Below are 27994 nucleotides of genomic sequence, written 5' to 3'. Positions count from 1 at the left end.
TTCTCAATCATTGTTTTTATTAACTGACTTTATAGGCTAAAGTGCATAGTAGAGACAAAAAAGGAAATGTATACATAGCAAAGGGATGTTTTCTTGCCAAGATTAGAAAGACCTGAGATGCCTAAGTGTCAGTTCTAGGGAACACTGAACTGAGGGAATATGTATGCAGGCAGCAGGCCTGGGGGCTGGCTTCTGGTATGGACCTGGGACCTACAGAAGCTGCTGGCATGCTAACCCCGCCCAGGCAAAAGCTGCACTAGAGGGTGTTGGGACAAAAGGGTCACACTTTGGATAGGCGCTGCTGGTACCAAATGAGAGTTTAGTCCTTTCAGGGCCCTGGGGAACCACCACAGCTACTGAGCCTCTCCTATTGCAGGGAAAGAAACCTCAACCATCCCAAAGTGCAAGTCACAGGAAGGGTACAGGGGTCACTCCTTAGTTGGCCTGGGCCTGCTGCATAAGCCCCCAGCTGTGGTCTATCACACTTTCCCCCACTCTCAGTGAATATGTAACATCAGGATTAGTCAGTGAAGTCTGTCTTATCAGGTGCCTCCGTCTCCTGGAATGAGGGTGCCCAAGGAGGAAGGTAGGAGGCATTCTTGTGCTCCTTGAAAGGATAAGCAGTTCATAAACAACAACTCCGGGCCTCTGTTTATTAGAGTGGAAGTGAGTCTGCAAGTTAGGTCCTGGCAATTTAGAATAAGTCTGCTTCACTGAGCTCCTATCTGCCTCTGGAGCACTGTGGAAAAAACACCTGACTGAGTCAGGATCCAAAGATATCAGGTAGCCTAGGTGGAAGCCCCAAACGTGCTCCACGCAGTCTGTCCACTAACTTGCAGACGAGAGAAGAGTAGAGACCTGTTAACTTCGCTCTCAGTTCTGGAGGTAAAGTGCTTACTCTAGAGCAGGGGTAAATCTAGAAACAAATGTGGGCAAGCCCTAAAAGTGGATCCTTAATTAGGTGCTAAGACTAAAAGGACAGTAATAAAAAACAAACCGGTTCTTTCATGGGGGAGCCGGCCCCAGCCATATGGTGGCCGGGGCAAAAGGCAGCTGTGTCATCTTCCTACATCATCCTCTGGATCTCCTCAAAGTTCATCAGGTTGTTGGCCGTGTTAGACCAGGCAGGGTGCTGGGCCCCATCCATCTCGGGAGCAAGGTGATTGCTTCTTTCCAGAGTATGGTTTACGCCCCCAATCACCTCCTTACAGTCAGGACACGTGCCCCTCTGCATGGCTCCCCCACAATCGCTAATCACATAGACATGGCCATTGGGGCACTTGAACCAGTGGCCACGAGGGTAACTCATGGCTTTGACGATCTGCATTCGTTCTTCCTCTGAGATGCCCAGGCCAGAGCAGGGAAGCGTGGCTTTCAGAGACTCCATCTTTCTCTGCACAAACTGTTCAGCCTCCCGGGTGAACTTACACGTACCCTCAAGGATCTTCCGGACTCTGGAGACCTCTTCTGCTGCGCTGCCTCTCACCTTCCCCTCTGCCATCTTGCAGCGGGTCAGCAGGTTCACCAGGTATGTGAGCCTCTGGATTTCACTTTGGAGGTCATCTAATTCCTGGCTGGTGAAGCTCAAACGCTTCCTGGCCAGCCACTCATGGACCTGGTCTAATCGAGTCCTCACTTGCTTCTGTTCTAAGACATGCACTTTTTTAAGGGAATCATATAGGCCAGCCAGGTGGTCATAGAAACTGATATAATTCTCAACAAGGCCCAGGTCCTTCACTGACAGATTTTTCTGGGCCAGCTTCTCTTTCAACATCAGGAAGTCTTCAGGGAGCAGCTGGTAGAGGAGATTCTTCCTCTCTAGTAGGGCCTTCAGTTGTTCCTGGCTGACTGCGATTTCCCCTGCTGAGCCCAAGATCTTTTCCTTGACAACTTCAATCTCTTCCAGCCGCTGTTTGATGCTGGTTCCATACCTCAGATTCTTGCGGATGGGCACCTGGCAGACAGGGCAGACCTTCAACTTGATGGCGACTTCGTCATCCTTCTGCTCGCTCATGTAGCGGTCCAGGGCTTGCACCTCAAAGATGTGGCTGCAGTCTTCCAGCTGTACAAAGCGGGCATCTGGCTCATCCTCAAAGCCAAAGAAGATTTGGGTGACTTCTTCCTGGTGGCAGACACGGCACTTCTTGGGGCATGGTTCCCCACACAAACCAATGCAGGGGTGGCCGCAAGCCAGCAGCTTAGTACAAGGCACGTAGCATGGGGGTCGGTCACAGGGCTCAGAGCATAGTTTGGTGCACTGGTAGTGCTGGCAGCGCCAGTCACAGGGTTCCACGCAGGGACTGCACAGTTCCCCACACTTCTTCTTGCACTGGCTGTGGACGCAGCGGTTCTCACAGGTCCACTGGCAGGGCGGGCACTCGCCAATGCATGGCTCCTGGCACTTGTGTGAACAGATGAGCAGGCGATTGCAGGGCTGTTGACAGCGCTCATGGAAGCGCCCTTTGAAGCAGCTGTGGCAGGAGCCGAGACATGGATGCCCGCAGTCCAAGATGGTGCCACACTTGGTGGTGCATTTGACTAGCAGGTCATACCTGAGGTCCTCCACATGGCCACACTTCACCTCTTGGCTGTGCCCACACTTGAGTTTCACGGTAACCTTTTCTGAACACAACAGCACACAGTCTTCACCACATGGGTGGCTGCACCTGTGCCCACATTTCAGGACCTTGGGGCAAGGCTCTTGGCAGCAGAAATCTGACTCAGGCATGGAACAAGGGACCATTTGTTCATGGCCGCACCGGAGAATGACTTTGGGCACCTTCACCTGACAAGGCTGACACTCCTGGAAGCAAACAAGGGGGCACCGATGCCCGTCTTGGCAGATCACCTTCTGGCATGGCTTCATGCACTGGAATTCCTTGTGCGAGGAGTCATAGGGGTGGCAGGCACGGGTGCAGACGTGCCCACAGCCCAGCCGGAACTCACAGGGTAGGCTGCAGCCTCCTTCGGGCACTTTTTGGAAGTCAGCAGCTTTGGATACTAAAGTGTGGGTAGCAGGGTGGTTCTGGCAGCACAGCTGGAGGGCACAGCCGATTTGATTGTTCTCTCGAAGGGTATGGATGATCTTGCTCCACAAGGGCACCTTGGCCAGCATCTGCATGTTTCCAATGCAATACATTCCTTTCTTGGCACGGGACAAGGCCACGCAGATGCGGTTGGATATCTGGAGAAAACCCACCTTTCCTTCCTGGTTGCTGCGCACTAGTGAGAGGAGGACGATGTCATTCTCCTCCCCTTGGTATTTGTCCACCACATGGACCTTGACACCAGCAAATGTCTTAGCAGGCATGAGTTTGCGCAGGCAGAAGAGCTGCCCAGTATAGGTGGTGAGGATGGTGATCTGGGAGGGCAAGTATTCCTGGCACAGGAAGTACTTGCACAGCTCCACCACAAAGCAAGCCTCGTGCTGATTCTGGTGGCTTTTGCCTTCTTGGATTTCCTGTTCAGGAAAGTTGTGTTCTACAAAGAAAAGGTTGGAAGAGACCCCCTGGAAAGAGAAAGAAGAGAAGGTTCACTCATGGTAGTTTTTTCTATCTTCATGTGCGTTGGCCACTGACCCTGTTCCAGGGAGGGACCTTAGAAGGCTTCTGTATACTCTGTACCATAATTTTTAGCTTATGAGCATTCCACTGTGCTGAATGCTTTATATACCTTATCTCCTTCAATACAATAATATTACGAGGCAGCAACCATTATTCTCATGTACAAAAGAAGACCCTGACCCTCAGAATTGGTATATAATTTGCTAAAGGTTACACAGCTACTAAATGGCAGAGCTGGGATTCAAAAACCCAGGTCTGTATTCTCAACTTATATACTATTCCTCTTCTTAATAACTAGCTTTTTACTGTTTTGTTTTTTGTTTTTGTTTTTGGCCACATCACATGGCTTGGGGGAATCTTAGTTCCCAACCAGGGATCGAATCCAGGCCCCAGCAGTGAAAGCACCAAGTCTTAACCACTGGACCTCCAGAGAATTCCCCATAGGTAGCTTTTTAAAAAGCTGGCTGTATTCCCTTCTGAAAGCCCTTTTTTGTCCTGAGGAAAATATAACCTCCTAGGTTGCTGACAGCATCAGAGAAAGATCAGGTAGGGCAGATTCACCTTAATCTTCTCGTATTCGAGAACAGAGGGATGGTTTTCCAGATCCTGGTAAATGTGGGGTGTCAAAAGCCGGGCAATTTCAGGGCACATGCGGTGCTGAAACAAGACATGTATGTCATTAAAAACATGGGCAGAGAATAAAATGGACGGTTTTCTAAAGACTAAGTTGCTAGTGGAAAATCTGGGGAGGTAACATTTGAAAATAATAATCGGGAGAAAAGAGCAGAATATAAACAGCTCCTTCATCTGACACAAACTCAACACAGGCTGAACTATCTTGTGGTATTTTAAAACAAAAAAACAAAAAAAATCTGACAGTCATATCATTACTAAACTAGCATTATTTTAATGAAATAAAAATACCAAGCTTTCTTGTTGGCATTTGGCAGGCTCCCAGGAGCCTTCTCCTGGACATTTGGTAGTAACAAAGGTCTAGCTTCTCACCTGGTAATTCAGACGGACAAAGGGAATGTTTACTTTCACCAGCCGTTCAAAGAGGGACACCTCAAGGTTGAAATTCTTGGCCAGATCATACACATTGGCACTGGGGCGCAGCTGAGAAGAGAAACACATCTGAGGATTCTCCACTGAAAATGTATTTTAACCATCCATCCATCTACCCACCTATCAAATGTTTTTCTAGTGGCTTCTGTGTTCCAGGCACTGCTTTAGGTGTTAACAGGCTAAGGACAAAGAGTGACAAAGGCCATGAAGCCAAGAAATAAGGGTGATGGGACAGAATGCCCAGGAGTGGAGGTTCTTTACATAGGCCTCTCTGAACAGTGACATCTGGGTTGAGACCAGCATGGAGGAAGTCACCAGTCATTCAAAGAGCAAGCCATAAGAGGGAGCACAAAGAACAGAGGGTGGGAACACAGTGAGCAAATGAGATAGATGGTGGTATGAGGTCAGGTCAGAGAAGCAGGCTGAACCCTGAGAATACTGGCCTTTGTAGGCCACTTTAAGAAGCTTGATTTTTTAAAAAAATTTATTTTTTATTTATTTATTTTTGGCTGCGTTGGGTCTTCGTTGCTGTGCACAGGCTTTCTCAAGTTATGGCAAGCGGGGCTACTCTTCGTTGCGGTGCACGGGCTTCTCATTGTGGTGGCTTCTCTTGTTGCAGAGCATGGGCTCTAGGCACGTGGGCTTCAGTAGTTGCAGGACGCAGGCCCAGTAGTTGTGGCTCACGGGCTCTAGAGCACAGGCTCAGCAGTTCTGGCGCATGGGCTTAGTTGCTCCGTGGCATGTGAGATCTTTCTGGACCAGGACTTGAACCCGTGTCCCCTGCACTGGCAGGCGGATTCTTAACCACTGCGCCACCAGGGAAGCCCCAGAAGCTTGATTTTTATTTTAAGTGCAATGGGAAACCACTGGAGGGTTTTAAGCTGGGGAGTAACATGACCTGATTTACTTTTTTGAAAAGATTCACTTTGGCTCCTTTATGAAGAATGGATTAGAGGGTGGCAAAAATGGAAGCAGTGGGATGGGGAACATGCTGTTGTAACAGTCCACTTAAAAGGCCACGGTAGATTAAAAAGTAGCAAAGGGAACAGATGAAATGGATAATGCTACCTCTAAAACATGCCCCCAATCTAAGAGAACCTGCTCTTAGATTGAACATGGGAGGTGAGGAAAAGAGGTATCACAGAAAGCCACTAATAAACTTGAGGACTGGTAAAGCAGAGACCAGGGTCTTCCTGTCTGATTCCTGATTCCACTCCTGCAGAGAGCCAGCCCGTCTTCCAGGGTGCCCTGTCCTACCTGCTGGTGGTCCCCAATCAGAATGAGGTGCTGGCAAGCTTTGCTCAGGGTGGCAATGGTGTGGGCCTCAAGGACTTCAGCGGCCTCCTCCACGATGACGATCCGAGGCTCCACCTTCTGCAGGATCTGGCGGTATTTGGCAGCACCTTGAGTCAAGAGAACAAAGAGACTTCTCTGAGCGGATGTACTGGACTCGCTGTGCCACTGGGCTTCTGGACCGGTGACCCCTGAGCCTGGGTCTGTTACAACCGAGTCCTCACATTCACCCAGGGCCACGGTGACCACTGGATGAGAATGAGTGCTGCTGGGTGGTCTCCAGAGCATCATCCCCATGTTGTCACTGTTGAGGTTCTAAATGCAGTAGAAGCAAGTGGGTGAATTTCACCAAGAGAACCCTAAACACAGCTTGCTTTCAATAGCTTTTCATGGTATTTTCCTCTAACCTACTAAAGAAGTTTCTCTTTACTTGTCCTAGATAATCTGATAGGCATTTGGCATCAGTAGTGAACTCTGCTTTCTTACCTGTTGTTGTCATTCCTACAACTTGGGCATCTTTCAGGATGTGCAGGTCTTCCTGGAGTCTCAGCTCAGCCATTCTCTCTGCTGACGTGCGGTACTGATGTTCATAGCTGAGGATCTTTCGGCGAGTGTCAGCCTGGTACATCTGTAGCCACAGCCTGGAGAATGAGAAGAACCAGGGAGAGGATGCCATGTGCTTTTTGAGAAGGTGGAGGAACCCCCTTCAGTGTGCCCTGGGCATGAAGTGGAACCTACACCCTAGAGGAAGTTACAAGCCACAGAGAAAGGAGAGAGCCAGATGTGCAGGGACCCAAGAGTCCAAAATGGCCAACAAAATGATGTACAGGGAGATGTATATACGTGGTCAGGAGCTAAGGAAGGAGGGGGATAAAGAACAGAGGTTAATTACTGGACAAAAGCAAGGGACTTTAAAAGCTTCAAGAAGAATTTCTCACAAACTGTCCCTACTCCATTCCTGCTGGAGTCCCCACTCCTCCCCTCACAATTACTTGTAATTGTGGAGAATTAAAAACAGATCATGTCACCACTCTGCTGTAAAACCTTCCAGTGGTACTCTTCAGCCCTAAGAGGCCCTGCACAGTCTGGCCCCTGCCCACCTCTCTGACCTCACTTTCCATTTGTTTGAGCCACAGCCATGCTGGCTGCCTTCTTTCAATTTCTCAAACATGCTCCCTTCCCCCTCGAGGCCTTTACCCATGCGGTCCCTGCAAGCTCATCTGCTCCCCCTCCCCACTGGCCTTATTAATGCCTACTCATCTTCCAGATCTTGCCTCCAATGTCACTTTCCTGGATATCTCAAGATCAGCTCAGCTCCCATGTTAATATTCTTAGCACTCCTTGCTCTTTTCTTCCTTGGTATTGATGCTACTTGTAACTTTTTATTTGTGGAACTAACTGATTTGTCTTCCTGGATAGCCTCTAAACCCCGTGAGGGTAGAACCAAGCGTGTCTATTCTATCCCATGGCTGCATCTAGCACTCAGCACAGTGGGGTGCTCAATCAATCGTCGGTTAACACTAATGTTGAAGATCTGAAGGCCTTATATTCTAGGAACAGGAAAGGAACCCCCTGGGGAAATTACATGGGCGGGCTGGGGCTGGGGGATGGGCACAGTACCTATAAAGCTGCCAGCGAGAATTCAGGTCCAGCCGCCAAACATCCTGGATTTCATTGGCCTCGGCCTCACTCATGGTGTTCAGCTTGCGAAGTTCAACCTTCACTTTCTTCTTCATTTTCTTTTTCTGGCTGCGCTGGGCCTGTAGATATCAATACCAGTCAGAGTCACTGAGTAGAGGTGGGCCTGGTTCTAAGCCCAAGGCGGGGGCCAGAGCACATTTCAAGAAAGGAGCTGTCATCTCTGATGAACTTCTCTAAGTGTCTCACACTCTCCTAACAGATATTTCATTGCTAAATGAGGGCTCTCCAGCAGACTGGAGAAAGCTGCATTCAAAGCTGCCCTTAGGGCTTCCCTGGTGGCGCAGTGGTTGAGAGTCCGCCTGCCAATGCAGGGGACACGGGTTCGCGCCCTGGTCTGGGAAGATCCCACATACCGCCGAGCGGCTGGGCCCGTGAGCCATGGCCGCTGAGCCTGCGCATCCGGAGCCTGTGCTCCGCAACGGGAGAGGCCACAACAGTGAGAAGCCCGCGTACCGCAAAAAAAAAAAAAAAAAAAAAAAGCTGCCCTTAAAGTCCCTTAAATCATCAGTGGGGTTCAGTGCTCTATTGTCAGAGTAAGACACAGTAAATTCTGAGGACCACTGGGTTCTACCAAAGGAAGGAACAGACAGAAAGTCTGGGCATTTATACTATTCTGGCTCTAAGAGAAATATCAAATTTCAGAGTGACTGAAGGATGAATATTCTATCCAGTCTACATAGCTTACTTCATTCTGTTTTACTTGAATCCTCTAAAATCTTAATGCACAGACTTGTTTGTAGTTGAAAAGAGAATATCCATGAAACCACCAAGCACTGAGACCGTAAGTGTTTGATCTGACTCACATGTGCTGCGCTTCTCTAAAAGTTCAAGAGAAGCACTTGGCTACCTGCTTCCTGTCTTTCTAAGTTAGCATTTCTTGCCAGGGCCCCTCTGAAAGGCCATAATTTTTATACTCTTGGAAACTGGACCTATCTTATACTAGGATTAGGTTGTAAAAGGGTAAATTAAGCTAATTATGAGGATGAAGTGAATACGGTGCAACAGAAGTGAGTGAAAATCAGGGGCTGCGGCTCTGGTCAGAACAGATGCTCTCAGGCCTGCTTCAGGAGAGCTACCCACACCCACCTGGCAGTAATAACTGACCTCCCATTTCCCACTCTGTTAGGACTTGCAGGGGCTACAAGGAAGTGAGTTTACCTCCCACTCTCCTGCAGGCTGCTTCTGCCCAGCTGCTGTCCCGGGGCCATAGTTGTCTAGCCTCATAGCCAGAAGCGCTTTAGCCAACTCCTGTACTGCCCCATTCTCTTCCTTCTTCCGTCGCCGGGGCCTCACCACCTCTTCCTCCTCAATCATCCGGTCTGCTTGAATCAGTTCAGCCTCCTCTGCGATCTCAATCAGCGAACCCTCCTCTTCCGCTTCTTCCTCTTCCTCCTCCCCTTCTGCTTTGGCTAAGAGAGGAAAGCAGGCAGGACAAGGATGGAGACTCTTGAAGCCAAAGGACCAAAAAGGGTACCTATAAGAGCTTAGATGCATGAAGACATTCTTAAGGGGTTTAAGTGGTTACCTCTGGGTAGGGAAATGGGAGGAATGAGAAGGGAGAGAGACTTAGGTTTCCTTGCATACATTTTTGTTACATTTAAAAAATCACATGAATGTATGCCTTTTTAAGGAAGGTTTTACTTATGTAAAATACATATACAAAGGAAAGTATACAACGTAAATGTGCAACTTAAAGGATTATAAAAGTATATAAAATGAACATCCAAGTACCTTCCACCCAACTTAAGAAGCAGAAAGTTACCAATTTCTCTGAAGACCCTTGTGGGCTCTACTAACCTGAACTCTATATTAGTCATTCCTTTTAATTTTGCCTCATATATAATGTATATATATCTTCAAACAACAACACATCATCTAGTTTTGACTTTTCTGAGCTCTATATAAATAAAATCGTACTGTATATATCAACATTTTCCTATAACTTGCTTTTTTCATTCAGAATGTTTTTGAGAGTCATGCATATTGCTGTATATGCTGAATTCAATTCAATCCTTTTCAGTTGTATCCATTATCTGAATAGACTGTAATTTATCCATTTGGTGTACAAATGTGGATGTTGGATATTTGAGTCCCTTCTGCTTTTCTATTATCATAAAGTGGTTTTGCCAATTAATATCGCCATTAGCCTCATATCAGAGTTCCCACTGCTCCACAATCTTCCAATGTGGGACTATATCAAACATTTTAATTTTTGCCAATCTAGTAGGTGTGTAATAGTATATCATTGTAGTTTTAATTCCTCTCATTTCTAATGAGCACTTTTCATGTTTATTGACCATGAGGATTTATTTTGTGATGTGCTTATTAAAAGTCTTTTATCTGTTTTCCTATTAAGCTATTATTTGTCTTTTTCTGATTGATTATAGCTCTTTATAAATTCTGGGCATTACTTTTAAGTCCTGCTCTTCTAGTCTTTACCATATTCCACCTTAAGATGTGATTCTAGGTAGACATGCACCTCTTACCTGTATTTTCAGGTCCTGCTGGAGCAACGCTTTGGGTGAAAGAACCAATACCCAGACCCAGCCACTCCAGCATCATGGAATGCTTCCAGCCCTGGAAGCAAACCCATTCGCTCTTCTGAGGAAAGAATTATTAGTCATGAGAATTCTAAGACAACTAGCATGAGGAAAGGTCTTCTCAAAGGACCAAGAGGTAATTCCCTTAAAATTCTCTTAAAAATGCAACATTTGGGCAACTGGATCATTTAATATGACTTGTATAGATTTAAAAACAAAAATATCCTGCCTCTTTTGAAAAAATCAGGAGCTATGGGAGCAATGAGCCTGCGTTCCTAAATGGCAGCAAATGGCTGAAGTGGGCTGCTGCCACCCCTTTTCCAGTTTGCCTCAGTCCTTGCTACTTCCCAACGCCTCACATCTAGGCTGCTTCAGTCCTTTATAGGACTCTGACTGACCCTTTTAGGCTTTGGGGCTTGAAACCCTGGAAATCACCAACCCATTGATAGTAGAGCTACCATCTCACTGGATTCCTGGCCAACCACGTTACAGAGATCGTGTCAGGGACTTCCCTGGTGGTCCAGTGGTTTAGACTCTGTGCTCCACTTCAGGGGGCACGGGTTCGATCCCTGGTTGGGGAACTAAGATTCCCGCATGCCGCGCAGTACAGCCAACAAAGAAAAAAAAAATACACAGATAGCAGATACTTCTTATAATATCCTTTGAAGGCAGGCATTATTATTATTCCTGCTTGACTGCTGAGGGACCTGAGGATCACACTGGCTCAAGTCACAAGTCTGTGTGACCAGTCTGTCAAATCCCAGGCCCTCTATACGTGCTAGGTTGCCTCGTTATGATTTTGTTTAATTTAACAAGCACTTAGAGCACACTTATTAAATCAAGAGGTTTACAAATATTGACTTGTTTATTCAATAACAATCCTCTAAGAATTAAGTTCATCTGTAAGAAACTGTCATTTTTGCAAGTTAAATTTAAAAATATTGGCAATTTCACGTGGTTCAACTTAATGTTATTATCCCCACTTTTTTTTTTTTTTTTTTTTTGCCACGCCTCACGGCTTGCAGGATTCTTAGTTCCCCGACCAAGGATCGAACCCATGTCCCCTGCAGTGGAAGCTTGGAGTCTTAACCACTGGACCTCCAGGGAAGTCCCTATCCCCACTTTATAAAAGAGGAAACAGGAACAAGAAAATTAAGTAACTTGCCTAGAGCAAAATCAGTATTCACATCCAGCAGACTGGCTCCAGAGTCTTGTTTCTGACTAGTATATTCAGCTGCCTTTTCTCACAAAAAGGAATTTTTCACATCACAGCAGCATCTTAGCAGATTATAGCTAATGCTTTGGACTGCTACTTCTGCTGCCAAATATGGGGACAAGAGAGATGCTTGTGCCCCACAAGATGACCCCTACCTGTATCGGTCCATTCATCAGGCTTTTCCAGTGCTGGAGGGAGATGTACTTCTCCAGATGCTGTTCCCGTAGTACGCCACGCATGGTGCACTCCAGGGTCTGGGCCCCTTCATGCAGCTCTTGCTCTGACTCTTTCATTTGTGTCATGATCTATCAAGAACAGAGGGGAAAAAAATGATGAAGAAGTATCATCATGCCCCAAATTCAGTCTCTGCCTTGAGGGAAAACAAAGCTAACACAGGAACAGCCAGTCTTGAAACCACAGGACTGATATCTAAAATGTCTCAAAACCTCCTACCAACTAGTAAGAAAAGAAAACAAATAATACAACAGAAAAACAAGCCAAATATAGTGGTAGAGACCTCTCTCTTTTTTCCTTAGTAACAAGAACTCAAAGTTTTGGTTGGGCACAATGCTGCCCAGCTAGAAGATGATACTTACCTGGTCAACAGGCTGTTAAGTAAAAGTGCTATGGGTGGCTTTGGGGAAGTAGCTTTAAGGCCCTGGCAGGGGTTGGGAGGGGTGGTGTGCCCTTTTCTGTCCTTTCCCCATCTTGGATTATGAGGGCAAAAATCACACCGTAGAATTACCCAAGTGGAATGCTGGAAGGAACCAGGGTCCTTCACAGCTTTGTGGAGCTTCCCTATCTCCCCTGGACTGCCTACCCAGAAAGCCACTGCTATCTTGGTTAGTTCTCCCCTGAGCTACCTCAGATCTCCAAAGTTGGGACTTACACTCATGTAGGCCCTTCGAAGGTGCATGGGGAGGTTGCGGCGGAATTCCCGCTTGTTCCTCAGCTCCCTCAGGGTGAACTGCTTCAGGATTTCACTGTTGCTCCTTCCACCCACCCGCACAATGCTGGTCTTCTGACACTTAGATATGCCTGTGGAGCAAAGAAGAGCATGGCAGAGTTAACAGGAGCTATGCTGGATTCTCTCAGGTGAGAGCTGTATATGTTTGGGGATGTTGCTGCAGCTGGTCCCTTAGGGTACAAACTGGTACTTACAGGGAACCTACCCCATCAGTAAACAAGAAGGCCCCAGAGATGATGTGACCTGCAGAGCAGTAAAGTGTGGTGCTTAAGAGCACAGGCTTTAGAATCAGACACTTGGGGACCCAAGTCTCGTCTGCACCACTTACTGCTATGTAACCTGGGGCAGGTTACTTAAGTTGAGCCTCAGTTTCTTTGTGATTTGAAGACATTAATACTTTCCTTATAGGGCTATAGTCTGGATAAACGAGAGAGTATCCTTATAGCTCCCAGGGAGGGCCTAGCCCAAAGTAAGCATTAGTAAATGTTCTCTATTATTCACTCTACAGATATTTACTGATTGCTTATTATGTGCCAGGCATGTGTTCGTTTCTGAAGATACAGTGGTCAAAACACAGGCTCAGTTCCTCATTTGTTCTCATGTCTCTCAGTCTACCAGAGAGGATACATATTAAACATTTTATCATAATAAAACTTAATACTATAAATACATGCTAAAAGTGTACAACAGGGGACCTTAACTCGTTTGGGTGGGGTAGAGATCTAATTTTTGAGGATCTAACTTAAACTGATACTCTAGGAATAAGGAAGATTTAATCTAGGTGAAAGGAGGATATGAAAGAGTGGAAAATAATAGTCTAAGCATTATTTTCCAAAGGAAAAACAAATACTTGTTCATTCATTTATGCAATTAGTATTGTTTGAGTGTCTAGTATGTGCCAGGATCTGTGAATACAGCAAGAAACAGGACCATAGAGACACATACAAATAAATTGGTACATATATGCTAATTAAGTATTTGAAGAAAAAAAATACAAAAGGAGTCTTAACCTTGTCTGGGGCCAAGAGGGCAAGTCCACATGAAGTGAGACCTGAGGAATCAGCTGGAGCCATCCAGGCTGGATGCATCAAGATGGAGACAGCAGGAGAAAGAAAAAGTACATGCTAGGCAGAGGGAACAGCACGGGCCAAGGGAGAAGCTGGAGGAAGTCAAGAAACTGTAGACAGTCAGGGTTGCTGGAGTTAGAGAGAACAAGGGAAGAGGTAGGAGATGAGGTTCAGAATTAGGCTGGAGCAAACCACACACAGCCTTTCAGGTTGTGGACTTTATCCAAAGAGCAATAGAAAGCTACTGAACTTGCTGATGGTTCAACTACAAATGTCTTAATAGAGAACTTTTTTTTTTTTTACCATACCGCACAGCCTGCAGGATCTCAGTTCCCTGACCAGGAATTGAACCCGGGCCACAGCAGTGAAAGCCCAGAATCCTAGCCACTAGGCCACCAGGGAACTCCCAACAGAGAACAATTTTGCCTACAGATATTACCTTCCAGAAACTGGTCCAAAGCATGATTAGTATAACAGACAACCAAGATGGGGAACTTCTGGAGGCTAATTTGCCAAACAGCCTCATTGGTTAGAAGGGCCTGAACAATTTTTAGACCCACATAGGTTTTGCCTAAAAAACAAGGAAAAAGGAGAGTTAACAAACTTAGAGACTTTCTAAAAGGAGTAAATACATACAGCAAATTATTATTATTATTAAAAAATTTAAGGTAATATATTGAGATGGTTTAAAATCCTAGAAGCACAAATGGATGTATTATGTCCTCCTCGCTCTTTTGTCCCCAGCCACCTAGTTCCTCTTGGAAGCAACCAGTGTTACTAGTTTCTTGCGTAACTTTCCAGAGGTAGTCATTCTATGCACAAACAAAAACGAACATACAGTCTTTTTCTAGCCTTCCCCCTTCCTTTTTAAAATACAAACAGTAGCAGACTATTTTCACTGTTCTACATCCCACTTTTTTCACTTAATATATCTTGGAGGTAGTTCTCTATCAGTACATAAAAAGAATCCTCTTTTCATTTTTCAGGGCTGTAAGGCATTTTCTTAGCCAGTTTTCTGTTGATGGACATATACATTGCTTCCAATCTCACATGGCAAATTATTTAGAAATGCTTTTTAAAAAAAATTTATTTATTTATTTATTTATTTATTTTTGGCTGCGTTGGGTCTTCGTTGCTGAACGCGGGCTTTCTCTAGTTGTGGCAAGTGGGGACTACTCTTCGTTGCGGTGTGTGGGCTTCTCATTGTAGGGCTTCTCTTGTTGTGGAGTATGGGCTCTAGGCACGCAGGCTTCAGTAGTTGTGACACGTGGGCTCAGTAGTTGTGGCTTGCGGGCTCTAGAGCGCAGGCTCAGTAGTTGTGGCGAACAGGCTTAGTTGCCCCGCAGTATGCGGGATCTTCCCGGACCAGGGCTCGAACCCATGTCCCCTGCATTGGCAGGCGGATTCTTAACCACTGTGCCACCAGCGAAGCTCTAGCAATGCTTTTAATATACCACAGTAGACTTGCCTTTGTGATAGGAGTGAAAAACTCACAGAAATCAACATTGGAGTTAGAGTTATCGGCTCATTAGTAAATGGCCAATAACTAATTGTTTACAAACAGCTAAATTCTTACATTGTGTCAAGCTGAGAAGGTAGCCACTGTCTTAAAAAATACTCAATGTTGAGTGAGCAGTACAAGAAAATAAAAAATTTCAGTACAGCTGAATACTTTTCAGTATAGATAAATAACAATTTCTTGCTTCCTTTTTTTTCTTCAAATAATATGCATTGAGTGCCAGACAGGTGTTAGATACTGGGTTAGGTGCAAGAAATACAATGGTGAGCAAAACAGCCATGGTTCTTATCTTCCTGGACCTGACAGACTTGCAGAAGAGAAAGATAATTAATCACACAAACAAATGTAAAAATCACAAATGTAGGAAATGAGAAATATATGGTACCAAGAAAACAAATAATTGGGATTCTGGCCTACTCAATGAGATTAGAAGAGGCTTCCCTGGGAAAGTGATAACTGAGTAAGAGCAGGCAAGGGGGAATAGGAATGGACTGGTTGGGAGGTTCCTGACATCTTCCAGTGAGTGAGGACAAGGTCTGGCTCTAGCAGTTGAGATAAGTACGCAGACTGGGGAGAAGTTTCAGAGGTAAACTTGATTGGAACTTGATAATGGTTTGGCTGGGGTGGGGAACAGAAAAGGATAACTCCTATGTTTCTAATTTGGAGGACTGGATGGCCAAGGAGTCTTCCAGAGGAAAGAAAATCTTTATAATTCAATATTTACCCCATCCTCTCCTACTGCTTCCTTCCCCTTAGAATAAATACTTTTCGGGATTTCCACCTCAAAAATAACCCCCTTTGTCACATCCCTCTCAAACTCCCAGGTAGGCTGCTTCTTAGTAGCTCTGCGTGCGTGTGTGTGTCAACCTAGCGTGAAGTGATTACAGTACTATACTTGGAGTTAAAGAGTCTCAATTCAAATGATAACATTAGGGGAAATTAGTTGCAACATGCATATTTTGAATATATAAACAGCTCCTATAAATCAGTAAGAAAAAGAAACCATTCAACAGAAATATGGCAAGTATGAAAAGGCAATCCACAGAAACAGTTATATAAATAGCTAATAAAGACAAGAAAGGATATTTAATCTCATTCTTGATTAAAGAAATACAAATTAACCACTGTGATATACATTTCCAGAGGGCAATTTGGCACTATCTATTAAAATTACTAATTCACATATTCTTTGATTCAGTTAGGTATTAACTCCTGGATATATTCTGCTTCTGTGTGAAATGACTCAAAAACAAGGTTATTCACTGACCTATTGTTTGTATCAGTAAATCTTTCCATAGGGAACTGGTTAAAGAGATTATGAGCTATCTATACAATGGAATATTATGCAGCCACAAACAGGAGTGAGATAATACTTATGTACCAGAATGAAAGGATCACCAAGATATTTTATAAGCGAGCAAAACAAAACACATGCAAAGTGTCTTCTAGCAGAATATCTCGGGAAGGATAAACAGGAAGACAATAACATTGTTTGCTTTAGATAAAGGAACTGAGTGGGATAGTGGAAGGAGAGAGATGTGGAATTTTTAAAATATTTGAACCATTTTGTATTAAAACATAAAATTAAAATTAATGAGCCATAACCTCCCAGATCAGCAAAAACTGCTGATGAGAAAAGATTGATAACATACAACAATGCTGGAAAGTATATAAGGAAATGGGAACACTAATTCATTCTCGGTGGCAATACAAACTGGTACATCATTTTTCTTCTTCTAAAGCCCTGAAAGCATCACTTTAATTATGCAAATTTTCCCATCATATGGGTGTTTCTTATCAGAAAGAACTTTCCATTTTGTTACATTAACTTTTTATCATGAGTTGCCATTATTTTATCGTTATTTTTAAAGAACCTCTTCCTGTTTTGTTTTTTATTTTTTCTTCTTATTATTTTTTTGCGGTATGTGGGCCTCTCACCGTTGTGGCCTCTCCCGTTGCAGAGCACAGGCTCCAGACACACAGGCTCAGTGGCCAGGGCTCACGGGCCCAGCCGCTCTATGGCATGTGGTATCTTCCCGGACCGGGGCACGAACCCACGTCCCCTGCATCGGCAGGTGGACTCTCAACCACTGCGCCACCAGGGAAGCCCTGCTTTTATTTATTTATTTATTTATTTTTTTGCGGTATGCGGGCCTCTCACTGTTGTGGCCTCTCCCATTGCGGAGCACAGGCTCCGGACGCGCAGGCCTGGCAGCCATGGCTCACGGGCTTAGTTGCTCCGCGGCATGTGGGATCTTCCCGGACCAGGGCACGAACCCGTGTCTCCTGCATCGGCAGGCGGATTCTCAACCACTGCGCCACCAGGGAAGCCCCCTGCTTTTATTTTTAAAATATTCTTTTGGGAGGGTAATTTAGCAGTACCTACCCTATTAATGTGAATTCCCACGTTAGGAAAAAAACTACAGAAATAATAAGCAGAGTACTCAGAGATAAACACACACAGATAATAGATTATGAATACTTACTAAGCACTGTCTATGAAACAAAAAAAAATCTTGGTGCATTCATGCCATGAATGCAGGCATGGTAAAAAAGTGTGAGGTATATTTCTAAATGTGACTGTACTGTAAGGAATGTAAAAATATCCCTAACATGTTATATACATATATATAAGTTGTAGGCCAATATATAGAGCATAATCTTGTTGTTATTTAAAAAATAGGAAAAGTGTGCTATGTAAACATATAAATACACATAAAGACACAAAGATATATCAGTTTTAACTTTGGAAAACATCTCAAAAGACACATGTCAAACTGCTAATAGTAGCTATCATCTCAGAGGAGGATTAGAGAGTGGCACACGGGGAGGAGGATGTAGGGAGGTATATTTCCAAGAGAAGCAAGTTCAGTGTGGTAGATAGAGAAGCCAGCAGCTGGCTTCTAGACTGCCTGAGTTCTAGTCTTAGGTCTGTCACTTGTCATCTGTGTGAGCTTCAACATACTATTCAACTTCTCTTTGCCTTAGTTTTTTTCATCTGTAAAATGGAATGGTTTCTACCTCACAGAGTTGCAATGAGTTAACAGATGCAAATCATATACAGCAGTATTTGGTGCCCAGTGCTATTATACAGTTGATATTATTTAACTTAAATTTATATAGGATCAAGCAAATTAATATAGCCTGCGATGAAGCAGAAGTAATACATCTCCCTAAGTCTGAGCCCTCAGCAGTCTTACTACGCATACCAATGGGTCCTCACTGGAAAATCACTATGAGAAGCTGCTTTTTAAACAAGTTCAATGCCCATTTCAGGGGAATGTCTTAAACTGAGACATTCCAGAAACCTAGAGTCAAGCCTCCCTTGCCTATCTCATAGGGCAGATGTCATGTGCTCTGAAAAATTTTCTTACCTGTTCCAGGAGGTCCTTGAATAATAGCCAGTTCTCTTGTGAGAGCAAACTGCAAGGCTTCCATCTGGGAGTCATCCAGCTTCAGTGTTTCTTTTGAGGGCCACTGGCTGGGGTCTAAGACATTAACTCTGGGATGTCTCAAGCCCTCAGTATTCCTCAGAGACTCCCCAGCGGCAGAGGGATTGTTTATTAAGGGAGTGAAATCATATCTGCCCCCCATTAGCAAGTATCTTGGCTCCTTCACGTAAGAGTCACACTCCACGATGTTCCTCTGGAAGGGGACATCTTCCTCTTGGACTTCCTGGAGTCCTTCCAGGACGTGCCTATAGGCCTCAAAGTATGCGGTTGTCTCCACCATGAGGAAAGAGTCAGAGGGCTGGACATGTGCTAGCAGCTGTTGGCTCTGCTCATTGAAACAGAGCTGGACAATTCCTCGGCAGAGATCTTCCTGCTCCCGATTAGACACAGTGGCAAAAAGAAATGTCTCAAAGTTGTCCTTGGACATGCACACCAAGGACCCATAGAGCAATCGCTTGGAGTTCTGCCAGCGAACAAACTTCAGTGGTTTTGTGTCAAATTGCACCTTGTAGACAATGCCTGTTGACGAACACACGGGGGTGATAATCCTGGTATCAAAGTAGATTCGGATGTCATCAAACTTTCTCTTCCTCAGGCCTTGGTCTTCAAAGCTTTGGAGAAGTTCCAAAATGCCCTCTCGCAGGGGTCTGACAAAATCCTCTCGCAGGAGTCGGAAGTGGGTATCCAGATAGATAGCAGTGCTGTCGTATTTTCCAGAAATGATGTTGGGGCGAAGGAATGGCCTCTCATCCAAGTGCACTTCATTGTAAGTGGGGTAAATGGGCATGGTCCGGTAGCTCTCAACATGGTCTTCTGCCTCAGGCTGCACAAGAGTGTAGGTGTCCACTCTTAAAGTGCCCTCTCGTCTCTTTTCCTGCAGATGTTCGATGATGGTCTGGACCTTTTCCAGGTTCTTCTCTGTCTCTTCTCCTATGTCAACACCAGAGGCTCTCAAAGCATTAAGAGAAGTTGGCAGGAGAGAAATGAGCATGGAAGTTTCCTGCACAGAGCTGGCAGGGAAGACACTTACAAGGTCCTGGAGGAGGGAGATGATGTTGCTGATGTGTTCTGGATACTGGTTTCGAACATGGGGGATGGATTCAGTGACCATCCCTACCACATAAGCCGGCAAGCAGACTTTGAGGAATGTGGAATTCTTCAATATGCCCAGAACATGGAGAACGCTGTGGCGGTCCATTTTGGAACTGCAAGCCTTCCGAAGAACTTGGCAGATGAGCTCAAGGAAGCTGGACTTCATAAACGAATGAGACAAGAGCTCCTGCAGTCCTAAACTTGTGGCAAGTGTGATGACCACCTCAGAGGGATCTTTCTGCAGAAGACTTTCTAGGAACTTGTAGCCCAGTTTCTTCACCTGCTGTGGCTGTTCTGCAGGCTTTTGGTGGGGGTTCCACCACTGCTGAAAGTTTTCATCGGATCGTGGTGGTCTGCGGTTCCTTCCCTCCTGGTTGCCACTTCTCCGCCTGGTGTCATTTTCCTGACCATGTCTTTGGCCTCTAGGTTCATCATTGGCATGCCCCTCCTGGTTTCTCCTTCCCTGATGTGGGTTCCTGCCCATAGCCCCAAACCTCTCTTCTCTTTGCCGATGAGGAACAGGATGGTTGTTGGCCCTAGGATGCCTTCCGGGCTGGTTGGCTCCTCCTCTGAGAGCACTGGATGGTGGATTATCGGCCTGATTTCTAGCTCTTGGTGATAATTCTCCATCCATAGGCCCTAAACACAATGGGAATTTGGGGTAAGCACAATGATATGAACATACTTTCATTTTCCAAAACAACTAAGGAGCTTAGGTTTTATTTGGAGAGAAAAAAGGTTTCCGACCAAGTTGTGATAAATATAAACTAGTTTACGATGGTTGTTGTATACATTATGAAAATATTGTCTTTTCAAAGGGTGCAAAAGAAAAAATAAACATTTGTTGAGTGCCTAATACATGATAGAGGATAACTACTCATTTAATCCTCACAAGCTGGCATTATTTCAGAGGCTCAAAAAGGTCATCTCATTGCTTTCAGTCTCTTGCCAGTACTGAACAACAGTGAGAGCATGAGTTTCATAGCTAAACAGACCTGGTTCAAACCTTGGTCTAGGTACTTCCTTACGGTATAACCTTGGCTAAGTTGCATAATTTCTCTAAGCTTCACCATCTGGGTTGCTGTAAAGATTAAATGTTTATAAAATGCTTAGTATACTACCTGACACATAAAAAGCTCTCATTAATGTTAATTACTAGCAGAAATACTAATAATTTTTTATTGGGAATACCCTATTGATTTCTAGGGCCATTAGTTTTGCCTCTAAACAATTAGGTCATAGGCAACAGAGACATCAAATGGGATAAAACCATAATGGGAAGTGCTTTTTGAACTTTCCTCAGCATCAGATGGCAAAGGGGAAGGTAGGGCTTCCTTTACCAAGATGTTTTTGAGCCAAATAATAGATTGTGAAGGAAACTGAAAAATACAGCTCAAGTTCTATTTCAGGAAACTGAAAAATGAAACTCAAACTTTGAATCAGGAAACTGAAAAATGAAAATTAACTTTTCCTCCTTTCTGCAGCACGAGTTCATCGACATAGTACTTACCTATTACCAACCCTCACACAAGGAGGTGGGGAGAGGCAGGAGACATACCCAGCACACACAGGAAAGCTAACATCATCCTGTGGCTCAAGCTGAATTTGTCTTCCTTGATCTGCCACACATTTCATAAGTGACCCTGGCCAACATACCCAAGCCCTTTTTCTTTCACTTTCCTTTTCTCTAAAACTGATTCTGGAGCTGACCCAACTTAGCAGAATGACTTGCAGATTTTAAAAACAAATAAACAAAATAAGACCGTATGCCATGATTGGATGATAACAAATGTTATGAAAGTTTCAAATGCACATCATATTCAAGATAATTGTATCTTTTCATGCCGTCAGATCCTAAATCCACTAATGTACGTTTCCTTGTTTTGTACGTTGTAGAGAATTTTTTTTTTTAAATATATATACTTATTTATTTATTTGGCTGCACCGGGTCTTAGTTGGGGCATGCAAGATCTTTAGTTGCGGCATGTGGGATCTAGTTCCCTGACCAGGGATCGAACCTGGGCCCCCTGCATTGGGAGCCCGGAGTCTTAGCCACTGGACCACCAGGGAAGTCCCGAGAAAATTTTAATGTGACAAGATAAAGAAAAATTTGGTAAAATATAAATACTGTAATACTGAACTTTAAATTTTTATAATTGTTACTTTTATATTTACTTTTTTTTTTTTTTTTTTTTTTTTTTTTTGCATTACGCGGGCCTCTCACTGTTGTGGCCTCTACCGTCGCGGAGCAGACTCCGGACGCGCAGGGTCATTGGCCATGGCTCACGGGCCCAGCCGCTCCGCGGCACACGGGATCCTCCCGGACCGGGGCACGAACCCGCGTCCCCTGCATCGGCAGGCGGACTCTCAACCACTGCGCCACCAGGGAAGCCCTATATTTACTTTTCAAACTCCCAAGATATCATAAGAAAGTCCTACTTTTAATAGAAGACTCAGTGTTTTGGAAGAATGGAAAATTGTATCATTTCTCATCCTTTCAACATTCACATAGCTCATAAAATAAAGTTCTACAGTTCTTCCTCATTCGTTCCATGACTGAAACTCAGAAGACATGTTGCAAACTCAGGGAAAGGCAAGAATCCATTCAGTTTAGTTTCGTTTTAGAAAGTTCTGAGCAAACCGAATAATCACTACAGTAGAGTGATGCTTTCGGAACTAACTTTGCTTTGGTGCCTAGGACTCTAGACATGTACTATCAAATACACGGCGACTAGCTATGTGTAGTTATTAAGCATCTTAAATATGACTAGTCTGAATTAAGATGTGTAAAATGACACATGGAATTTTAAAGACTTAACAGCAAAAAATGTTAAATACCTCATTGAAATTTTTTATATTAATAACATCTTTTTTTGTGTGTGGTACGCGGGCCTCTCACTGTTGTGACCTCTCCCATTGTGGAGCACAGGCTCCAGACGCGCAAGCTCAGCGGTCATGGCTCACAGACCTAGCCGCTCCGCGGCATATGGGATCTTCCTGAACCGAGGCATGAACCCACGTCCCCTGCATCGGTAGCCGGACTCTCAACCACTGCGCCACCAGGGAAGCCCAATAACATCTTAAAATGATAATATTTGAATATTTGGGGGGAGTCAATACAAATATTAAAATTATTAAAGTACTATGAACACTAATTAGAAAAGGTATGTGCACCACTGTGTTCATTGTGGCATTATTTACAATAGCCAAGATACAGAAGCAGCCTAAGTGCCCATCAACAGATGAATAAAGAAGATGTGGGGTGTACAAACACACACACACACATATACACATACATATATACATACATATATATATAAAATGAAACACTACTCATCCATAAAAGAATGAAATCTTACCATCTGCAACAACATGGATGGACCTAGAGGGCATTATGCTAAATAACACAGAGAAAGACAAATACTGTATGATTTTACTTATATGTGGAATCTAAAAAACCAAAGAAATGAACAAACACAAAAAAACAGAAACAGAGTTATAGATACAGAAAATAAATAGGTGGTTACCAGAGGGGAGGGAGGTAGGGGGAGAAGATAAATAGGTGTGGCAAATTAAGAGGTACAAACTTACAGTTGCAAAATAAATGTGTCATGGGTATGAAATGTACAGTGTGGGGCATATAGTCAATAATTATGTTATATCTTTGTATGGTAACAGATTGTGTAACTAGACTTATTGTGATTATTTTGAAATATACAGAAATACTGAATCATTATGTTGTGTAACAGGAACTAACATAATGTTGTAGGTCAATTATACTTCAAAAACTAAGTCATAGAAAAAGAGATCAGATTTGTGACTTCCCAAGGCAAGGAGTTGGGGGAAGGGGAAATGGATGAAGGACTCAAAAGGTACAAACTTCCAGTTATAAGATAGATAAATACTAGGGATATAAGGTACAACATGATAAATGTAATTAACACCATTATATATTATATAGGAAAGTTAAGAGAGTAAATCCTAAGAATTCTCATCACAAGGAAAAAATTTTTTTCTATTTCTTTAATTTTGTATCTATGAGATGACAGATGTTCACTAAACTTATTTCAGTAATCATTTCATGATACATGTAAGTCAAATCATTTATGCTGTGCACCTTAAACTTACACAGTGCTGTATGTCAATTATATTTCACTAAAACTGGAAAGAAGGGCTTCCCTGGTGGTGCAGTTGTTGAGAGTCCGCCTGCCGATGCAGGGGACATGGGTTCGTGCCCTGGTCCAGGAAGATCCCACATGCCGTGGAGCAGCTGGGCCCGTGAGCCATGGCCGCTGAGCCTGCACGTCCGGAGCCTGTGCTCCACAATGGGAGAGGCCACAGTGGTGAGAGGCCCGCGTACCACAAAAAAAAAAAAAAAAAGAAGAAAAAAAACTCCAAGAAAAGTACTATAATAGTAAAATATATTCAATTATAATAAAATGATATTTGGATATATTGGCTTAAATAAGACAAATACCAAATTTAATTAAATTAAGTTTTAAAAATGTATGTCACCTGTTTCTTTTTGTTTTTAATGATGCTACTAGAAAATTAAAAATTAAGTTTTTGGCTTGCATTATGTTTCTACTGGATAATGCTGCTCTAAACCAGTTACTTCCGGGGACTTCCCTGGTGGTCCAGTGGCTAAGACTCTGTGCTCCCAATGCAGGGGGCCCAGGTTCGATCCTGGTCAGGGAATGAGATCCCACATGCTGCAACTAAGACCTGACGCAGCCAAATAAATATTAAAAAAACCCAGAAAACAGTTATTTCCATTTCTGACACCTCAACACTACCTTTGCTAAAGTGAACTGCACCCATTTAGAAGCTTTTTTTTTTTAAAGGGAATAGTTTTTTGCTTTTAATTTTATTTATTATTTATTTTTGGTTGTGTTGGGTCTTCGTTTCTGTGCGAGGGCTTTCTCTAGTTGTGGCTAATGGGGGCCACTCTTCATCGCGGTGCGCAGGGTGCGCGGGCCTCTCACTATTGTGGCCTCTCTTGTTGCGGAGCACAGGCTCCAGATGCGCAGGCTCAGCGGCCATGGCTCACGGGCCTAGTTGCTCCACGGCATGTGGGATCTTCCCAAACCAGGGCTTGAACCCGTGTCCCCTGCATTGGCAGGCAGATTCTCAACCATTGTGCCACTAGGGAAGCCCTAGAAGCTCTCTTAAAGAAAGGGGACGGTTGTCTAGTCTCAGAGTCATTCATGTTGTAGCTAGGGAATAAACCATTCTTTTTTTTTTTTTTTGGCCATGCTGTGCGGCTTGCAGGACCTTAGTTCCCCAACCAGGGATTGAACCTGGGCCATGGCAGCGAAAGCATCAAGTCCTAACCACTGGGCCATCTGGGAATTCCCAGGAATAAACCATTCTTTACTTGAGAAATGCAGTCTATTTTGAGGGGCCTGCTCATTCATAAGTAACTCAATTTCCTTCCCATTACAGATTTTCTTCAACTTACAACTGGGTTACTTCCCGATAAACCCACTGTAGGTTGAAAACATTAAGTCGAAAAAGCATTTAATACACCTAATCTATCAAACATCGTAACCTAGCCAAGTCTACCTTAACATGTGCTCAGAACACTTACATTAGCCTACTGTTGGGCAAACTCATCTAACACAAAGCTTATTTTATAACAAAGTGTTGAATATCTCATGTAATTTACTGAATAATGTACTGAAAGAACAGGATGGTTGTCTGGGTACAGAATGGTTGTAAGTGTATTAGTTGTCTACCCTTGGGACAGAGTGTCTGACCGGGAGCTGTGGCTCACTGCCGCTGCCCAACATCACAAGAGAGTAATCTTACCCAGGAAAAGTTCAAAATTCAAAATTTGAAGTATGGTTTCTACTGAATGCATATTGCTTTTGGACCATCTTGTAAAGTCAAAAAATCATCATCCGTGGAACCATCATCAGTCTGGGACCATCTGAAGGTAGAAACCCTCGCTTACCTCTGTGGTTAATACGAGGATTCCTGGGCCTGGCCTCCGGACAAGCTCTTCGGTCCTCCATGTCTGAGTCACCTGATTTCTTCCACATTCACGTTACTTTCAGTTGTCTGGAAGTCTGCACAGGTTGACAGTTATCAGTGCCTTTTGAAATACAGAATCCAGCAGGAAAAAACCCCAAACAGTATCAAGCTAATCCTTTCTACTGCTACATCTTAATGATTCGTTAATTAAGAGTCAAACACAGATTTTTTTTTTTTTTTTTTTTTTGCGGTACGCGGGCCTCTCCTGTTGCGGAGCACAGGCTCCGGACGCTCAGGCTCAGTGGCCATGGCTCACAGGCCTAGCCGCTCCGCGGCATGTGGGATCTTCCCAGACCGGGGCACGAACCCGTGTCCCCTACATCAGCAGGCGGACTCTCAACCGCTGCGGCACCAGGGAAGTCCCAAACATAGATTTTAATCATGTGCACAAGTGTTCAACTCTGCAAATGACCAATTATGATACAAAACACTAAATTCACAATTTAGGATCAAATTTCAAAGGATCAAATTCCCCCTTCCCTTTATCCTTGTACTTTCTTGGGGTTAAGGGAGTATTATCAATTCCCATTCAAAACTCCTGTCTGGTTTATGCCTTTAGCCAAGATACTTAATCAGTTGCTAGGTTTCATTTTCCTCTCCTATGAAGCAAATATTGTTGCCAGGACAGAAAGAAGTACATTTTTATTAACCCCCAAATCATGTATTTACCATTCCATCCAGCATTTATACTATATAATACTCTATAACTTACAGTACTCTATAGTACATAAATAATTAGTGAGCAGTTATCCCTATACTACTCTTTGGAACACAGCCAAACTGATTAAGCCCTCCGCTCTACTGAATCAAGAGAAAGAAATTACATGTTTCAATAACCAGGAGGCTTAGCATCTACAAGATGCTGTTTCCTCAGGACCAGCTAGAAATCTGCAGTTCTTTCCTTCTCCTCTTCTATTTTGATGGTTTTCGACAGTAGCCCTGTAAGAGAAAGAGGAAGCCCCTTTTAAGGAAACTTCTCCATCCTACTCATACACATCATGTGGGCTGGGGCTAGGGAAAGAGTGGCTGAGAGTCCTCAGCAAAGGGACTTTTTTGACTGTCCCTTTCACTGAGTTTTAAAACATTCATGGTTGGAAACTGTGAATAGATCTGGCATTACATGAGAAGTAGCTTTTACTCTCATCAGAGAAAGGAGTCCCTTTCCTTCCTGCTGGGAATATTTTTGGTGAATCTCATCCCTCATCTTATCAAACCCAGCTCTCATGGCACAGGTTCAATATTTAGAGGGTTTTTTGTTTATTTGTTTAATTAGAAAAAAATGCTCAGAGGAAAATTCCTTCTTCCTCTTGTTGAATAGAAACTCACAAATTTTCTGGGATAAAAGAAACAGAAGAAAAGGAAAAAGAAAGGCAAGGAAAGGGAGGAGCAGAGAGGAACAGGAAATGCTACCACAAAAGCAGAATAGAATGGGTTTCTTTGGGAATCAAGGCCTAAAAGGGCAGGATGAAGAAAATCAGTGATGGTCAAGCTGGTGTAGTGGTTAAATTAGAAAGGAATATTAATTACCAGGATGGGATGAAAGAGGTTAGAGCTGGGTTTCAGGGGGGAGTCTCCAGGGTCCTGAGAGAGTATTAAGAAAGGATGGAGGAGTCCCTGGCACCCAGGGGCCCAGCAAGTCCTGATGGAGATACTGTAGGGTCAAGGGAGAGCCAGGGCTGTGTGCGGCCGTGAAGAAGGTGCCAGGGCAAAGCTGAAGCGGGGAGCCGCTGGGGAGGTGGAGAACCGTGGAAGAGGTTTGGGGGCCTCAAGGAGAGGGTGGGGCGGAGCTCAGCTGGGGGCTGTTCGCTAAAGTGATGAGGGCCTGGAAATAGGAGTGGGGAGTCTAGGTGCGGAGGGTGGTTGTAAAGGATGGGGATGAATGAGGTGATGATGGGAGGTGAGGACGCTGGAAGATGAAGGGGGAGCTGAGGCAGTAAATGAGGGTGGAGATGGGGGGACAGAGGAGAGCTAGGTGATGAGGCTGGAGGCGGAGGTGGTGATGGAGGCGCTGAGTGGGCTAAGAGGGGCGCTGAGGAGAGAGGCCAGGGGCTCAGGTGGGTGATGGGGGCGCTGAGAAGGAGACGCGTGCTGAAGCGGGTGATGGGGGCGCAGGGGCTGAGGAGGTGGCGGGGGCGCTGAGGCGGGAGTCGGGGCAGAAGTGGTAGTGGAGGGGCGGCGCGGGCGCCGGAGGTCGCGGCGGGCAGGAGCAGATGCGTGACCGCGGCGCGGCGCGGGGCGGGGGTCGCTCACCGGCTCCGGCGCGTCCTCTCTCTGCCACCGCCGCCGCCAACTGGTGCTCGGACTCGGGCCCAAGCAGGTCAGCGGCCCCGCCCGGCGCAGCGTACTTTCGGTTTCCTTTCCCCGCAAACACGGGGCGGGGCGAGAGGCCGGCCCGGAGGAGGAGGGAGGGGAGCAGGAGGGGGCCTGGGGCGGCGAGCGCGGGGGCCGGGCCCTGGCGCAGCCGGCGCCCCCGCCCTTAGGCC

General features: G+C 44.8%; 1 protein-coding gene across 3 annotated transcripts; it reads right to left on the bottom strand.

Annotated features, from left to right (window-relative positions):
- Nucleotides 1-27994, bottom strand: ZNFX1 (zinc finger NFX1-type containing 1). 3 transcript variants are annotated; one of them, XM_059036019.2, is made up of 15 exons: nucleotides 27762-27994; nucleotides 26336-26450; nucleotides 25432-25546; nucleotides 18306-20114; nucleotides 13852-13983; nucleotides 12268-12416; nucleotides 11534-11683; nucleotides 10109-10223; nucleotides 8781-9031; nucleotides 7542-7681; nucleotides 6408-6562; nucleotides 5886-6031; nucleotides 4569-4679; nucleotides 4125-4220; nucleotides 1-3508 (listed from the first exon to the last, which is right to left on the bottom strand). In XM_059036019.2, the coding sequence occupies exons 3-15, from the start codon at nucleotides 25517-25519 to the stop codon at nucleotides 1067-1069; spliced, it is 5784 nt and encodes a 1927-aa protein (XP_058892002.1). In that variant the 5' UTR covers nucleotides 25520-25546; nucleotides 26336-26450; nucleotides 27762-27994; the 3' UTR covers nucleotides 1-1066. The 3 variants fall into 3 exon arrangements, with proteins under 3 accessions (XP_058892002.1, XP_066870142.1, XP_066870143.1); XM_067014041.1 differs by lacking the exon at nucleotides 26336-26450 and having other exon boundaries at nucleotides 27762-27989; XM_067014042.1 differs by lacking the exons at nucleotides 13852-13983; nucleotides 18306-20114; nucleotides 25432-25546; nucleotides 26336-26450; nucleotides 27762-27994 and adding an exon at nucleotides 13356-13418.

Source organism: Kogia breviceps, chromosome 14 (genome assembly GCF_026419965.1).
Source record: "Kogia breviceps isolate mKogBre1 chromosome 14, mKogBre1 haplotype 1, whole genome shotgun sequence".
NCBI classification, from domain to species: Eukaryota; Metazoa; Chordata; class Mammalia; order Artiodactyla; family Physeteridae; genus Kogia; species Kogia breviceps.
This window is presented reverse-complemented; position numbering and strand designations above follow the sequence as displayed.